The 18,146-nt window shown below is 40.7% G+C and overlaps 2 protein-coding genes across 2 annotated transcripts; both read left to right on the top strand.

Moving 5' to 3' along the window:
* Positions 1 to 97: 97 nt before the first annotated feature.
* Positions 98 to 11,624, top strand: LOC115226995 (E3 ubiquitin-protein ligase MIB2-like). Its single transcript, XM_029797948.2, has 4 exons — positions 98 to 467; positions 1,426 to 1,462; positions 7,909 to 8,121; positions 11,538 to 11,624. The coding sequence occupies exons 1-4, from the start codon at positions 454 to 456 to the stop codon at positions 11,622 to 11,624; spliced, it is 351 nt and encodes a 116-aa protein (XP_029653808.1). The 5' UTR covers positions 98 to 453.
* A 3,378-nt stretch (positions 11,625 to 15,002) lies between these two features.
* LOC118760873 lies at positions 15,003 to 17,380 on the top strand. The gene is made up of 2 exons (XM_036498475.1): positions 15,003 to 16,477; positions 16,536 to 17,380. The coding sequence occupies exon 1, from the start codon at positions 15,115 to 15,117 to the stop codon at positions 16,033 to 16,035; it is 921 nt and encodes a 306-aa protein (XP_036354368.1). The 5' UTR covers positions 15,003 to 15,114; the 3' UTR covers positions 16,036 to 16,477; positions 16,536 to 17,380.
* The last annotated feature ends 766 nt before the right edge of the window (positions 17,381 to 18,146 follow it).

Raw genomic sequence — 18,146 nt, 5'->3', positions numbered from 1 at the left:
ACACACACACACACACACACACACATTTTGCTGCTCTATGTGTTTATTTATTGAGTTATTCATCCTATATGCGTGTGTTTGTGTGTGTGTGTATAAATATATTTATATGTACATATGTATGTATGTGTGTATACACGTGTGTGTATATACAATGGAAATCACTATTACCTACTCCCCACCCCAATCATTCCACCTGTTTAATTAATTTCATTCCTTCTCTTCTCTTTTTCTGTGAGTTTTTCTTTTAATTCTTCACCACCCGACTCCCCTTTCAGACACCATTTTTAATGTTTTTATTCTTTTCTTTTTCAGGTTAATCCTCGAAATGAAGATGGTCAAACACCGCTGCACTGGGCCTGTTCGTTAGGATACTTGCGCACTGTCGACATTTTGTTGGGTCACAATGGCATCGATGCCAATGTGGTTGCCAACAATGGAGACACACCACTGCATATGGCAGTTCAGCGGTAAGTCCCCATTGGATCTGGAATATCCAAATCTGTTTCTTTTATGTTTTCAATAATGTTTATTTCTTTTTCATTCAGTCATTCATGTCATAATCCCACCATGGGGTCATTGTCTTTTTTCTCTCTTTCGCACTGTAACCTACTTTATTAATTAATCATCACCATAATTGTTATTGTTGTTGCCTGATTGGACACTTTACTTCATCTCGTTCTCCATTTCTTCAACGTCACAGGTTCAAATCCTCTCTCTTCTTCCTTTCCTCCCATCTAGAACTACTTTCTCTCTTTCTTCCTCACTCTCTCTCCTTTGTAGTTTCCCTATTTACTCCGACCCTGGGCTAAATACAGAATCATCCCCTTACAGTATTTACATTTATCTCTTTATGTTCCATGTTCAAATCCTACCAGAATATTTACTATCACTCTGGGGTCAATATAATCTGTACCAGTAATACCCAGGGGTTCCTTTAATAAACTGTCTTCCTTCTTTTCTCCAGTTCTTGTTTCTTATTTCTTTTAGAGAAAATAAATTGTGTTATTTTATTTACGACTCTTTACGTTCAGAGTTCAAATCCTGCCAAGGTCAAATTCTCCTTCCATCTTTGCAAGGTTGATAGAATACAATACCAGTCATGTACTGGTGTTCATATGATTACCTGTAGCCCTTCTTTTCTTTGTAAATTTCATGTTTATATGAGCTGTGAGAATTCTTAGCAGTATTTTTCCTGTCTTTACATTTCTGGGTTTACTCAGGTGTGTATATATCATTGTTCTACTGTGTAGAGTGTGTATTGAATAAATATATGTGTGTGTGTGAGTATGTGTGTAATAATTGCTGTAATTAAGTTATTGTGACCTAATTACATTTGTTTTCTTTAATGACCTAATAACTATTATCTCAAGCTGTGTGATGTTTGCTTTTTTTTCATGTTTTTCTTTCCTCATCCATTACTTTCAGGCGAGATTATAAATTGGTGTCTCTCTTGCTGAACCAGGTTAGTTAATAAATACATATTATATACAATCTCCAGCATTTTATTGATCTGTATAATATAAATATTATCAAGGTACCAGTGAAATAATGGGGATGGATTTAATCACATGTACTACAAAACACTTGTGTTTGTGGAGGAATTGTATATTGATCATGTTGATGTTGATATTAGTGGTGTGGACAGTCCAACTGACCACCACCACTGATAATAATATCTTTAATGGTCAAATGAAACAAGGTCATTATGAGATGAACCAAAATATAACAGACATCAGGAATATATATATATTAATTGTTTCAGGCATTTGACTGCGGCCATGCTGGGGCATCACCTTGAATTTTCAGTCAACTGCATCGATCCCAGTCCTTTCTTTAATTTTAAGCATATCACTTATCCTCTCAGCCTCTTTACCGAACCGCTACACACACACACACACACAAATGCAAACAATAACTCACACACACACACATAGGCACACACATAGACACACTCCTGATATGAAGCTTCTTTCAGTTTTCATTTCCCAAATCCGCTTATAAGATTTTGTTCAGCCCTAGGTAAGGGTAGAATATACTTGCCTGAGTTTCCATGCAGAGGGATTCAACGTGGAAGAGTGTATGGCTGGGAAAATGTTCCTTACACTACAACCATGTATATATGGATGGTGTGTATCTATTCTTTCTTTCTTATCTATCTATCTATCTATCTATCTATCTATCTATCTATGTATCTATCTATCTTCTATCTATCTGTATCTATTCTATCTAACTATCTATCTAATCTATCTATCTATCTATCTATCTATCTATCTATCTATCTATCTACTATCTCTCTATCTATCTACTCTATCTATCTATCTATCTATCTATATCTATCTATCTATCTATCTATTCTATCTATCTATCTATCTGTCTATCTTCTATCTATCTATTATCTATAGATCTATCTATTATATATATCTATCTATCTATCTATCTACCTATCTATCTATCTATCTATCTATCTTTCTATCTATCTGTCTATCTTTCTATCTAATCTCTATATATCTATCTATCTTCTATTCCTCATCTATCTATCTATCTGTCTATCTTGCTATACTATCTATCTATCTATTCTATCTATCTATCATATATCTATCTATTATCTATCTATCTCTCTATCTATCATCTATATATCTATCTATCTATCTAGCTATCTATCTATATCTCATGTATGTCTGTCTGTCTGTCTGTCTGTCTGCTTGTCTGTCTAGCTGTATGCCTGTTTCTGTCTCTCTAGCTCTCCTCTGTCTATCTGTCTATTATCTATCTATTTATCTATCTACCTATCTATCTATCTATCTTTCTATCTATCTGTCTATCTTTCTATCTACCTTTATCTATCTATCTATCTATCTATCTATCTATCTATCTATCTATGTATCTATCTATCTATCTATCTATCTATTTATCTATCTATCTATCTACCTATCTATCTGTCTATCTTTCTATCTACCTTTATCTATCTATCTATCTATCTATCTATCTATCTATCTATCTATCTATCTATCTATCTATCTATCTATCTATCTATCTTTCTATCTATCTATCTATTTATCTATCTATCTATCATCTACCTATCTATCTATTTATCTATCTATCTATCTAGCTGAGAAGAACTGGAACGAGATAACGAGTAGGGTGGTCACTCTCGCCCGGCAATGGGCCGAGAGGAAACTGTCCCTAAAAGGTCGGGCGGAGGTGGCGAACACGTACATCGTGTCCGTCATCTACTACCGCCTGACCGTCGTACCTTGTCCCGACCCTACCATCACCAAACTACAACGCATTCTCTTTCGCTTCTTGTGGAAAGGATGCGTCCCGATGGTCAGGCGATCCATTTGCTGTAACACCCGTAAAAGGAGGCTGGGCATGCCGTGGTGATGATGCGCAGACACGCGCTGAGACTGCGACATCTCTGGCTCTATGTAGACGACGGTGAACAGGTGTGGTCGCCGTTTGTGAGGCACGCTTTCCCGCAGCTCGTCTCCATGACCGAACTGCAGTCGTGGATCAAAAAGAGGCCGAGGAAGGGCGAATGGCACGCGAGTGTCGCGTTGCTCTCAAGCAACTCTGCCGTCCTGGGTCGACCTTAAGTGACTTCAACACAACCAAAGCATTCTATAGGGGTTTAGTGGAGGGGAGGTACGACGACGAGCTCGGGGCGAACCTGGACGTCGACGAGGAGTACCTGACCCGCCTGTTCAGGACGACTTTCGGGCCAGGGCCCATGGACAACTTCCAGAGATCCCTGGCCTGGCAGTGCTACCGAGAAGCGCTACCCGTTCGGGATAAGCTTTACAGACACGGCTCGAGAAACACGGGGCCGACCTGCCCGAGATGCGGTCAGAGCGACGAAACCGTTCTGCACGCACTCGTGCAGTGTCCAACAATTTCCGATCTGTGGGCTTGTGTCAAACAACTGCTGTCACGTGTGGGACGAGTCGGTTTATCAGCTGAGTCTATCGTTAATATTGTCACGCCTCCCTCCTTCAAACGGGAAGGAAGAGCTATTTTCATCATCCTTGTGGCTATGGCGAAAGAATGTATCTGGTGGACGCCTCTGAAAGGATTGGAGACAAACACTTTCCTCTCTGGTCAATCTCTCATCAACTTCCTCAAGTACCACTTGAAAAGGAAAGTGAGAGTAGAGAGGCAAGTTTTGTCTAGCGAATGTTTTAAAAAAAGATGGGTGAATGTAGCAAGAATGGCACGTATGAATGACGAAGCCACCTTGAGCATGATCCTATGAACCCAGAAATTGAAAACAGAGAGTTGCTTATTTGCAAAAAAAAAAAAAGAAAAAAGAAATATAACATGTGACTCCATTGACCGAGGTTACCGTGGTCTTTTCCGTAGGCTTTTCTTTCCACGGGTAAACCTCACCTGTCCTCCCCTTTACACTTCATATTGACATTTCTGTGATAACGATCCGTATTGATCAAAAAAAAATTTTTTTTTCCTCTCCCCCTTTTTTTAACCCCCCTTTTTTTGTCCTCTTTCTCTCCTTTTACGATCCCTTTTGATCGAAACTCCCCCTTCCTTTTCCTTTTTTTTTAAACCTTCAAAAGAAAAGCTCTACCTTGTAATTTGTTCTATCTGTGTGCAGCCCTGTGTGGCTAATAAAGAAACATATCTATCTATCTATCTATCTATCTATCTATCTATCTATCTATCTATCTATCTATCTATCTATCTATCTCTCTCTCTCTCTCTCTCTCTCTATATATATATATATATATATATATATATACTGGAGATGAATGGATTTATGGTTAGATCGTATGTGATCTTCTTCTAGCATATGGCTGTCCACATAGTGGTTTTTAGCCCTAAATATACACATGTATATATATATATATATATATATTAAACAATGATAGTTTTGATTGTTATTTTCATATTTGTGTATGTCTATGTCTCTATTTGTGCATTATCACCATCATCATCATCATCATCATCACCATCATTATCATCATTTAACATCCACTCACCATACTGGCATGTGTCGGCTGGTTTGACAGGAGATTATGAGTCGGTGAGCTGCCCCACGTTCCTGTCTGATTTGGCATGGTTTCTACAGCTCGATGTCCTTCCTAATGCTAACCACCCCAGGTGTGTAACTGGTGCTTTCAGATGCCACCGACACGGGTGCCACTTGCATGACACCGACAATGGCCACGACTACGATTCACGGATGGTTGCCATTTAAATGGCACCACCAACGACGATAATTCCCAGGTGCCAATTTACATGGCACCATCGGTGACCACAACTATGATACCCAGGTGTCATTGACATGGCACCGGAAGCGAACAGCCACGGCTATGATGCACGGCTGCCACTTATAGGACACTGGCACGACCACATCCTTATCGTCACTTGGCCTGACATGGCCTCTCCCGCAGAGAATATCACCAGGGCTCTCGGTCACTTGTCATCTCCTCTATGATGTCCAACGGTTGGAGATCATTCTTCATCAACTCATCGAAAGTCTTCTTGGGTCTCCGTCTTCCAAAGGATCCTTCCACAGTTAGAGATCGGCACTTTTGATACAGCTGCCATGTCCATACACATCGCAAGACCATACCAACGCAGACGTCTCTCTTGCACACCCTATTTGATGTCTTCAATGCTCAGCTTTTCTCTCAAGGCCCCCATACTCTGTCGTACATGCACACTGACATTTTACATCCAGCGAGGCCTACTGGCTTCATTTCTTTCAAGCCTATGGAAGTCCTCAGAGAGGTCACATCCCATGTTTCAACTGACATGTAACATAGTTGTTTACACACAGGCATCATAACGTCTGCTTTCAATCTCAGGGAGACGCTTTGTTACCATTAGAGTTAAGATCACTCTGAACTTTGCACGTCTTATTCTTATTCTTGCAGCTACACTCAAGGAAGAACAAACCTCACTCCTGACTTGGCCACCTAGATAGCGGAAACTATCAACTCCCAGTAGCTATCCTACCTGGCAATTGATGGGCTCTATTTTCTCTACATTTGTGCTGTTTATTGTACTTGTGCACCTTCCACACAGAAAAACTATTATCCCCGTTAACCTTCCTCTGATATTGCTGCAACACTTATGTGTCCATACCTTACACTGGGCACATCTTATGAACTTCCTACCTACGCTTTTTCTACAGATCAAACAGTGCCATCTTCCTGAGGAGATTTGTGAATTGTCCGCTTTCCTACTTACTAAGATTGCTTTTTTTAGATGAAGTTTAAGGCTCGTTGATTCTAGTCCTTACTGATATACCTAAAATTTACCTAGTTCTGAAAGTTATTCGGCTATGATAACAAGGTCATCAGCATTGGGGATCTCCTAGAAGCAGTTCATCTTAAATTCCTCTGTTATTGCCTGGAGGACTCTGATAAACAGGAAGGAGCTAAGGACTAATCCATGGTGAACCCCTACTTGTACCCTAATTCATTGCTACACACGATGCCAAACCTCACCTTACTGACAGCATCCCTGTACATGGCTTGTAACGCTCTCACCAACCATTCGTCCATCCCTAGCTTTTGCAGTGACCAGCAAATAAGGGATCAAGGGATCCTGTCAAAGCCTTTCTCCGTGTTTAACAAAGGCCCAGTACAAGAGTTTATCTTTGGCTTTGTACTTCTCCTGCAGCCGCCTTATCAGGAATATAGCATCAGAGGTTCTTCGCTGTGGCACAAAACCAAATTGCATCTCTTCTGGTCTAACACACATCCTAATTATTTTGTCTGTGACCCTCTCTGTAATTTTCATTGCTTCATCTAATAGTTTGATACTTCTGTAATTCTTCCCGTCCAAGGCATCATCTTCCCTGTATGTGTGTGTGTGTGTGTGTGTGAGTGTGTGTGCGTGTGTATGTATTTGTAATTATTTGGAATTTGGGTATACATTTAGAAGTATACCCCTTAAAGCTCTTTCGCTGATTCGGTTACCTCATGTCATCCACAGTTGAGCTATAAGTGACACTGGATCTACCTCATGTATTCTGCAGTGTTCGTTCAGTTTATAATGAATGAGGGAAGCAGAAAATGGAGTTAATGAGAATTTTATTCATCGCAACGATTGTTTCAATCCATCTTGTATCGGTCCCTTGCAGGTAGGATATTGTATAACTGGTTGTGGTACATCCTCCGGTGCAGATGCATGTCATCGGGTGTCTTCTTTTAAAGAAGATACCTCTGTAAATATATTCGGGTTCGCTTGGAATGTTGTTGTTGCCAGAAGGCTGTTGTCTCTCATGTTGTTATCCAAGAAGCTCCTAGCAACAACATGTCAAGTGAAACTGAATATATTTAGTGAGGTATCTTTACATTAAAAGAAGGCACCCGATGAGATGCATCTGCACTGGAGGTTGCAACACAACATGTATAGTAGCCCACCCGCAAGCGACCGTTGCAAGATGGGTCGAAACGGTCGTTGTGATGCATATTCTCGTGAACTCCGTTTCCCCAATTCATTATATGTATTTATATATGTAACACTGATGTTTATGTGTGTGTGCGTGCGTGCGTGCGCATTAGTTTTATGCATGTGGACGCTAACCGGCTCAGCAGTTTTATGAACCCTTTATTAATGTAGCAACGTCAAAAGTAAACATTAGAAATTATAATTCTTCTTTACTTGACTTGATCTGCTAATCATGTGTTTACTCTAGTTCTGTTGCCCTACAACTTACTATAGTGAGGGGCAAATGTAGGACATCTTAATATGTTTATCATGTCTTTAACACACACATGTATCAGGTTATAGAAGGTCCTTATGGAAGATTTATTTCACTGACAAACATCAAATGTATTTGATCAGTTTGATCTAGTACCCAGTAGAAAACTGTAATGACATTGATATCAACCCTGATTTTCATGTAAATTTTCATTTTCCATTTTTACCTCCACAAAGGATTCAGTGAATTTAGAAATTGTGAACAAAGAATACAGGACACCATTGCTTGAAGCTGTTTCGGACGGTCACCTCGGAATAATGCAGCGGCTGATAGCCAGGGGCACGAATGTAAATGTTGTCGAACATGGAGGAAATAATTGCCTGCATCTGGCGTTAAAAAGAAAAAACAACTTTCATTCTGAGGTGGAGCACATGACCATGTTAGATCAGGTAAGTTTTCACATTGTTTGTGACTATGTGTGTGTGTGTGTATGGCTGTGTGCATTTGTGCGTCTGTGTGTGTGTAAAATATACAAACAGACAGAGAAAGACAGACAGAAACAGACATTGTTTATATCGCAATTCTCACCTACCAACCCATCCTCCATTACCATTCCTGATCCAGTCACAATGGTAACCCTTAGTTATATTATTATGTAACAAACACTATTCTCTATTCCGTCCCCTTCCGTCCTCAAAGGCACGACCTCTCCATGGTAGAGAAGGTGATCCATCTCGAATGTTGGCCATACAAACACGGTCATCAAAATTTGAAGGAGAAATTATCTATTCAAGACAGGAGATATTATTCTGAATAGCAATGATACTGGGTAGAAGAGAGGTTCATATGATAGACAGTAACATTTATAGTGCTGGTGCCATGATAATAAATACATCTTGTCCATCCATGAAGAATTCTGCCTGAAACAGCTCTCTGTCACATTCTTTTATATAAAACTAGCAGCATAGCCCGGCATTGCCTGGGTATGTAAGAGCCCCTAGTAGGCAACGACTAATCCCAATCTAGTCCTTCCCTCTAGGGAACGAAGGCGCATGTGTAGGTTGCAATATCTTCTCTTCACTCGAATACTTCTGTGTATACGATATTCCTAGCTGTCCCGTGGGCGATAAAAAGGTCGAGTTGCGTCCTCTAGACACAGATGTGTTGCATATAAAAAGTTTAGATTCTCGACTCCATGTCGAATTTATCGATTTTTTTCAGAACTGGGGGAACTTTTCAAAATTTTCGCTGCGTTAGTTTTGAAATATGACATTGGGCTATTCCCATATGAATAAAGCTCACTACAGATGGCTGACTACTATTCAGGCAGTTGATGGTCATCTGTGTATTGTTGTAATGTCTACTTTGGTGAGAGGCACCTACTTTGGCAGCCAGCGACCTCCCCACCTACTGGAATAGTCCATCAGACTGAACAATTTATCAACTACGCGTTGGTGTTCTGCCTCAACTGTGACACCGATTCTTACTTCCCTTACTTCACTTTCTTCATCAAAAGATGTTTCCTTATTAATTCATCATCATCATCATCATCATAATGTATCGACTGTTTTCAAAGCTGGCATGGGTTCGACGCTTTGACAGAAGCTGGTCAGCTGAAAAGCTACCTGGGCTCCATATCTCTTTTCGCATGGTTTCGACAGTTGGACGTCCTTCCTAATGCCACCCAATTTACATAATGTACTGCGTGCTTTTCTGCAGCACCGACACGGATATTTGTATGTGACACAAGCATGGGTGATTTTTCCGAAGCATCAGCACCCATGATCCCACAAGATTAGGATATCTCAGATGAAGAATGATACAGGGGTCATGACAGTATGCAAGGACAACGACGACTTAGCTTGACATATCATCTCAAGTACAGCAGACTGCCAAAAGTATCGCTCCCATTTCATCCCCTCTGTGAGGCCCAACGTCTGACGGTCCTTTCTCACCACATTATTGCACGTCTTTCTGGGTCTACCCCCTCCACACATTCCCTCCACAATGAGAGATCACCACTTCTTGATGAAGCTATCTTCATCCATATGCATCACATAACCATACCATGGTAGACTCTCTCTTGCGCACAAAATCCGATGCCTTATATACCCTGTTTTTCTCTCCAATCCACTAATTAAAGAAACATTATTGATCTGCGTGGATATGTCTATGTGGTGTTGATTTAGTTGTTATGTCTGAAGGCCTTGCTATGTTGTGCTGTTCTCTTTTCTGGTAACTTATATTATTTGTGGTGTATTCATATCTATAAGACAGTCCTTTGACGAAAATTTTATGCACATTTTGCTTTGGAGTTAATGGCAGCCAAACCGAGGCAAGGATACTAAATGCGTGGTGAGAATGAGACCCGCGATGGTTAAAATTCGCAAGCTATAAGATGTGGTTGCTATGGCAAAAAGAGTGATTTTTTGATCCCTCTATAACGATGTCTCTCTGTCACTCTTTCTTGCACCACCTCTCTCTGTACATCTGTCTGTATCTATAGACAGAAAGCGATGACAACCGCAAAAGTTTAAATATTCTCGCCACAGGTCTTTTAGAACGGTGAATTAATATCGCCCACCTCCATCGCACAGTCATAACAGATATATTAAACAGATATATTGTGTTAATTTATATATATACTGTGTGCATATGTGGTTGGATTGTGCTAAAAATATGCACACCTATGTTAAAAGTGCTAGCGAGTTTGTATTGGAACTTCGAATTTGCTCAATTGAAAGGCATGGACTCTAGGGCAAAATTCCTCATCTTTAAAATGTGGCCCGCTTAGACCCGAATGAAATCGGGTTATAATACCAAAACGAGTAAAACAATAATAAACTATTTTAATCCCGAACAAGGCCGGGTATGTATTTCTAATCTATCAAATGAAGAAGGCGAACGATGATATAAATTGGATTTTTATGTAAAAATTGTGTAATTGGGCCTGGAATGGGATTACAATTTAAAGAGGGGGTAACTTGCGGTGAGAAATTGTTTGAGAGACTTTTGGGGCGCTACTGTGGTCGTTTTGGTGTGAAAATAGGGATTTTATTGATTGGGGGACAATTGGGGGTTTAGATTTCAATCAAATTTTCAACATGGTAAAGTAGAAGATTTGTAATTAAGCACGGAAATCTAATTTTTATAAATGGGAGATAGATAGATAGAGAAAGATAAAAAGCAAGAGAAAGTGAGGGAGAGTCCGAGATAAAGGAAGAGTAAGAGAGTGGGGATGCGAGAGAGAAAGGAGAGAGGAACAAAGAGGGTGAATATGGCGATAAGAAACAAAGGAAGCAACAGAAAGTAACAATCACACCCTCACCCACGCGTAGAGCGGGTCACCTTAAGCTAGTACTTATATGTACAATACTCTTCCGTAAGTATTTCTCTTGCTATGGCCATTTGGCTTTATCAAGCCAGTTGTAGAGATAGGTTCTTGTTGGTTTGTTGTCTTTCATTATTGTGACATTTCTGTCCTTATATTGTGTATATTTGACTTGATCTTATAATAACTTTATATTGTGTTTTTATTGAATAGTTTGTGACATTTGTGATTGGCAAGTAAATATTTACTCATTAAATATCATTGTTAAGCAATAACGTTGACCACTAATGTGCGTTTTGTTCAATATAATGATCATAACTTTTGTCTTAATGTAGAACGTAAAGTAAAAACAAATGATAATGAAAAGTGGACTCAACTAAGAGATGATGTAAGAAATCAACGCTGTGTGAATAGTTTAATCACTGGGGAAACAAACTATGTGTAAATGTAGTTGAACTGTTGTGTAATTTGGGGCATCTTTAGTATATGTTTGTGTAATCTTTAACTCATCATTTTATATTTCATCATTTGTAGTTCTGCAAGGATCTGAAACTGGGAAGCGAAGAGGTACTCTGGCGTGGTGGTTGCCAGTTACCTAGCCCACCACGGGGCCAACTTTAACTGTAAAACAAAAGTGGCAGAACACCATTGGACCTAATAAAAAGGCAAAATTAAAAAAACGTTAAAGACGTTATTCCGACCAACGCCGTAAGTATTCACTGGCAATGACAAGATAAACCATTACATTTTCTGTTTTGTATATAACCGTGTTTATATGTTTATATTGTTTTAATTCTACTGATACATTATACTGTCTTAGTGGCTTAATGAAAGGTTACACAACAACAGTAAGAAGAACAATAAACGATATGCAGTTGTTAAGCTAATTAAAGAAAGAACACTATTTTGATTACATTCAAATGATTGGTTGCATTGACTGTTATACCTCTCCTAAAATCCCCACCCACCTCTCTCAGTTCCCTATTTTAAAGATTTGGGACCAATGAGAAAATGTAGAAGTAAATAGTGAAGTGATGGAATTTATCTCTCTACCAACAGATTGTTCCTCTGTCTTCTCTGTCCCACCCAGTTATGTCCATGTGAGCAATCCTGAGAAAATCGCCTACAAACACATACAATGAGTGTACATACATGGATACATACATACATCCATCCATCCATCCTTCCATCCATACATACATACATAGAATCATAGATATTACATACATATATGTTATATACACAATATATATATATATATACATATATATATATATATATATATATATATATATATGCATATATATATATATATATATATATATATATGTGTATATGCATATATATACATACATATATATATATACAAAAACGGGTAAAATATAATTAATTTAATAAAATCAATAAATTTCACCTAGTAGATTTTTCGGTATGGAAAAGACCATATTTGATAAGAATTATATAATTATAATAAAGGGTTAATTGCAACAAGTTGCTCAAAACCACACACCGAAAATATTAGAAATAGCAACCAAATAGATCACTATTTCTCCTACTAATAAAAAAGTCTCCACAAACAAACAGAATTTGTAACCCGTATATGGTAAAGAGAAAGAAAACAACGAAATCTCAGCCTATTGGATTAATTATAGACGTATCGTTTCTGATTTAGAACCGAAAGTTCATTTCCTTTTCAACACAATATTTCCCATAAATCTAGAAATGCTAGGAAAAAATTTTGGAGGGAGATACGAATTCGCCTGTCTATATAAATGTAGAGATGCTAGCAGTCCGTTAGATCGTTCGATGTCGCTTGATCGAGCCGGTGTAATGGGTGAGTTTTTTTTCCTAGCATTTCTAGATTTATAGGAAATATTATATTGTTACGGGGTTAGCTAGTGTAGTATGTCCCAATGACCTACTTTAGGATAAACCCATTGTCCTGTCAGATTCAGGTGAATTAAGGGTCAGTGAAGAATGTGAAAGAGGAAGACAGATTAAGGGAATCTAAGAGCAGATGGAGAGGGTATTGACAGTAGGAGAGAAGGACAGGCAGAGAGTTTGGTAGAGCTGTCATGGAGAGATAGAGTATAAGACTAAGGGACAGATAGAGAGGCTAAGGGACAGTAGGCGATATAGATAGAGTAAGGAATCAGATAGCAAATAGAAAGACTATAGGTGGTAGAACAGAGGGAGATGAGGGAGTGGAAGAAGCACAGAGACGAAGTGAGGTCTTGGCAGTTGGTAGTTGGTCGTCAGGAAGGACGGATCAGGGCAGTTGGTAGTTGGTCGTCAAGAAGGGCAGTTCGCAGTTGGTCGTCAAGAAGGGCAGTTGGTAGTTGGTCGTGGAAGAACACAGACGGATCTTGGACAGATCAGCAGGGATCTTGGGATTTGAAGAGCAAGCGATTGGAATATGCAGAAGGGATATGTACAGAAGGATTTGGCAGTATTCAGAGGAATTGGCAGGATTGAGAGGAATGGGACACTGGCAGATTCAATTAGGAATTGAGGTATGTGTTTGTGCATTGATACGTGTCACGATGTATTGAACAGTGAAAAGAACAGTCAAGGACTTGTCGATATGTCGATTATCGAGTTGTGGTATTCATGTTCAGAATTGTATGATGTGACATTATCTGTGATGTTTAGAAAAGACTTTAAAAGAACTGTGTCTTCGGACGTGTACCTTTGAAATACTGTATATGACTTGTTGTGTCTCCGGACTGATATATTGTTACATGATGTTGTTAAATGCATTGATCTGTGGTATACCCGTATGATGTATTGATTTGTTGTTTGCCTTAAATATTTGATGTGTAGCAATGATTGTCATATAAACTAGTAGTTGTTGAATATAAGCCAGTGTTGCCAGTTGTTGCCTTGCCTCTTTGGGTTGTATCTCGGGTTGTGCCTCTGTATCTCTGTGCTGAGGAGGTGGTGGCAGTATCCATCTGTATCTCCTCTCTCCGCCTCTTTGGGTTCCGTGGCGGAACTAGTGTGCGAGCCGTTCGGGACGAGCGACGACGGGCGATTCCGCTCCGTTCCGTAACAACTGGTGTCAGAGGTGGGATCGTCCTGATTGCTGCGTTTCGATCGGTTTTTCTTTTTTTTCGCTATGGATTTGTCTGGTTGTCAGACCGGAGACGAGGAGATTTCGCTTGCCCTGATTGTGGAGATGTTGAGGGGCCAGATGGCGCAGACGGACGCGTTCATGGAAAGGATGGACAAGAGGCGACAGGGCCTGTGGGCAGATCAGCAGGAGTTTGAGGTTGCGGATGGGTCAGCTTTGAAGGATCGGTGTTGGACCGAGGATAGCGACGGTCCTGTGGGCAGAGATTGCCCGTCGAACGAAGCATCGAGTGAAACAGATAGTGAAGGAAGTGTTGCGGAACCTGGGTTGGTTGCCGAAATCTGTGATGCTGGACCGGCTGTGTTTGCGGAACCTGGGATGGTTGCCGAAATTTGTGACGCTGTACCCAAGAAATCTTGTGATTTGGAACCCGTAGAGGTTGAAGTAACCAAAAGGCCTGTGGAAGTTGTTATGGCTGATGCTGTTGTTCCGTGTCTAGAGCCCTTGGCATCTCGACCCCTGTCTCTCGGAGCTCAGGACGAAGAGCTGGCGAGGTCTGGGGCGAATGTCGCTGAGTCCGAGGTTCCGGCTCTGTGTGTGATGGTCGCGGCAGGTGCTATGCCGTGTGCGGGTCCTTTGGTGTCTGGACCCCTGTCTCTTGGGGCCCGGAGGGACTGTATGGTTCCCACTGTGGAGAGGCCACAGGCGTGGATGGACTGGCGGCCGGGCGTGTGTGTTGTGAGGCCTGCGGGACGGAAGCTGGTGAGGAAAAGGACCAGGCCCGTTGACGAGGCGAGACGGCTGCGAACGGTGGTGGGTCCACCGAGACCAGGAAGACTGCTTCAGCGTTGGGTGAGCTTTGTGGTTGATGGTGTTGCGGGGGCCGGTGGAGCCCGAAGGCAGTGCCTAGTGAAAGCTGGATTGAGGGTCGGGTGGACCCTAGTGGAAGCAGAAGCTGGTGGAGCGCTGGCTGGGTCGGCCGATCTTTTGGAAGTGGCACAGGCGATTTGCAGAAGGCAAATCGAGGAATCGTGCCAGATGGCGAACCAGTGGTGGGGCCAGCTCTGCCGATACGGCAACGCAGTTGAAGGAGGTGGTGGCCCACGGATGCAGTTGAGGAGGCGGTCCGCAAGGAGTCGCTGGTGCTTTGTTGGCACTTGGGGGAGCGCTGTGCTCGATGGTTGCGTGGGGCCGGTGGAGCCCGACATGCAGTGCGGAATAGGAACTCAATTAAGGGTCGGCTGGACCCTGGTGGAAGCAGAAGTTGACAGAGCGCTGGTTGGGTCGGCCGAGTTATTGAAGGCTGCGCAGGCGATTTGCAGGGGGCAAATCGTGGAACTGCGCCGGACGGTAAACCAGCGGCGGGGTCAGTTCTGCCGGTGCAGAGATGAAGTTAAGGGAGTTCGTGGTCCGCTGATGCAGTTGCGGAAGAGGCAACTGTTGGTGAAGAGCGCAGGACGTTGGTCGCGAGGGTTGTTGGATGCTGGTCGCACGGACCTGGCAGAACGTTTCGTCGACCAGGGCGGTTGTCGCTTGAGGAGGCAGCGAGGCCGGAGGAAGGTCTCAGTACAGCAGCGCAAGAGGAGATATCGGCGACGGGGAACAGTGGAAAAGCGGAATGGTCCCTGGTCGTCGGCGATAATTGCGCGGAATGGAGATGGTACAGCAAGATGCTACGTGGGCTATAGAGCCCTGAGGAAGGTGGCCACTGTGAAGGATTGGCCGGACCCTGCCTGTGTAAGGGATCTGAGGAACTTCCTCGGACGGTGCACCTATTGTAGGCGGCTAGTAGGAAGCCTGGCGGCGTTGGCGGTGGTATTGCCCAAGCCGCAGAGGGAAGGTGCCAACCTGTGGCTGGTGCTGAAGTGGTGGCCGTGGGAGGTGAGACCCCCGGAGGAGAAACCACCCAAGGGGACCCCCAGCCCCTGGAGAGTCTGCTGCTCGGAGGTGCGAGTTTAGTATGTTTTTGTCGGGTCGACAAAAGCTTAGGTAGGGGGTAGTGTTACGGGGTTAGCTAGTGTAGTATGTCCCAATGACCTACTTTAGGATAAACCCATTGTCCTGTCAGATTCAGGTGAATTAAGGGTCAGTGAAGAATGTGAAAGAGGAAGACAGATTAAGGGAATCTAAGAGCAGATGGAGAGGGTATTGACAGTAGGAGAGAAGGACAGGCAGAGAGTTTGGTAGAGCTGTCATGAGAGAGATAGAGTATAAGACTAAGGGACAGATAGAGAGGCTAAGGGACAGTAGGCGATATAGATAGAGTAAGGAATCAGATAGCAAATAGAAAGACTATAGGTGGTAGAACAGAGGGAGATGAGGGAGTGGAAGAAGCACAGAGACGAAGTGAGGTCTTGGCAGTTGGTAGTTGGTCGTCAGGAAGGACGGATCAGGGCAGTTGGTAGTTGGTCGTCAAGAAGGGCAGTTCGCAGTTGGTCGTCAAGAAGGGCAGTTGGTAGTTGGTCGTGGAAGAACACAGACGGATCTTGGACAGATCAGCAGGGATCTTGGGATTTGAAGAGCAAGCGATTGGAATATGCAGAAGGGATATGTACAGAAGGATTTGGCAGTATTGAGAGGAATGGGACACTGGCAGATTCAATTAGGAATTGAGGTATGTGTTTGTGCATTGATACGTGTCACGATGTATTGAACAGTGAAAAGAACAGTCAAGGACTTGTCGATATGTTGATTATCGAGTTGTGGTATTCATGTTCAGAATTGTGTTGATGTGACATTATCTGTGATGTTTAGAAAAGACTTTAAAAGAACTGTGTCTTCGGACGTGTACCTTTGAAATACTGTATATGACTTGTTGTGTCTCCGGACTGATATATTGTTACATGATGTTGTTAAATGCATTGATCTGTGGTATACCCGTATGATGTATTGATTTGTTGTTTGCCTTAAATGTATTTGATGTGTAGCAATTGATTGTCATATAAACTAGTAGTTGTTGAATATAAGCCAGTGTTGCCAGTTGTTGCCTTGCCTCTTTGGGTTGTATCTCGGATTGTGCCTCTGTATCTCTGTGCTGAGGAGGTGGTGGCAGTATCCATCTGTATCTCCTCTCTCCGCCTCTTTGGGTTCCGTGGCGGAACTAGTGTGCGAGCCGTTCGGGACGAGCGACGACGGGCGATTCCAGTCCGTTCCGTAACAATATTGACAAGGGAATGAGCCTTCGGTTCTAATCCAGAAACGATTCGTCTATAATAATCCAATAGGCTGGGATTTCGTATATTCTTTCTATTTACCATATACGAGTTACAATTTGTTGTTTCTGGAGACTTATTAGTAGAGAAAAATAGTGATTTATTTGGCTGCTATTTCTAATATTTTCGGTATGTGGTTTTGAGCAATTTGTTGCAATTAACCCTTTATTATAATTAATAATATATATATATATATATATATATATATATATATATATATATATAATATAAGATATATAATATATATAGATATATATATATATATATATATTGATTATAATAAGGGTTAATTGCAACAAATTGCTCAAAACCACATACCGAAAATATATATATATTATATATATATAAAATAATATATATATATACATATATATATATATATATATATGATATAGATAGATTATATATATATATATAAATATATATATATATAGTGTTATATATATATATATATATATAATATATATAAATGTATATATATATATATATATATATATATATAAATATATATATATATAGTGTTATATATATAGTGTTATATATATATATATATATTATATATATATATATATAAATGTAAATATATATATATAATATATATATAAATGTATATATATATATATATATATATAAATGTATATATATATATAAATGTATATTATATATATATATATATATATATATATAAATATATATACATTATATATACATTATATATATATATATATATATATATATATAAATATATATATATATATAGTGTTGTGGTTCAGCTTAAGGACAGAGCCGGCGACCTACTTTGGGGATGAATCCATTGTTCTGCCAGATGCGGGTTGATTAATTAGCTCTGGGGAAACT

This window comes from Octopus sinensis, unplaced genomic scaffold (genome assembly GCF_006345805.1).
Source record: "Octopus sinensis unplaced genomic scaffold, ASM634580v1 Contig01099, whole genome shotgun sequence".
In the NCBI taxonomy this organism is placed as follows: domain Eukaryota; kingdom Metazoa; phylum Mollusca; class Cephalopoda; order Octopoda; family Octopodidae; genus Octopus; species Octopus sinensis.
Note: the sequence above shows the minus strand (reverse complement) of the source record. Positions and strands in the feature narration are given on the sequence as shown.

Excerpts from the sequence above, each read along its gene's own strand:
- LOC115226995 (XM_029797948.2), top strand. Across the intron at positions 1,463-7,908 it reads TGTCTCTCTTGCTGAACCAG|GATTCAGTGAATTTAGAAAT; the intron begins GTTAGTTAATAA and ends ACCTCCACAAAG. Across the intron at positions 8,122-11,537 it reads ACATGACCATGTTAGATCAG|TTCTGCAAGGATCTGAAACT; the intron begins GTAAGTTTTCAC and ends CATCATTTGTAG.
- LOC118760873 (XM_036498475.1), top strand. The coding sequence starts at position 15,115 with ATGGCGAACCAGTGGTGGGGCCAGCTCTGCCGATACGGCAACGCAGTT.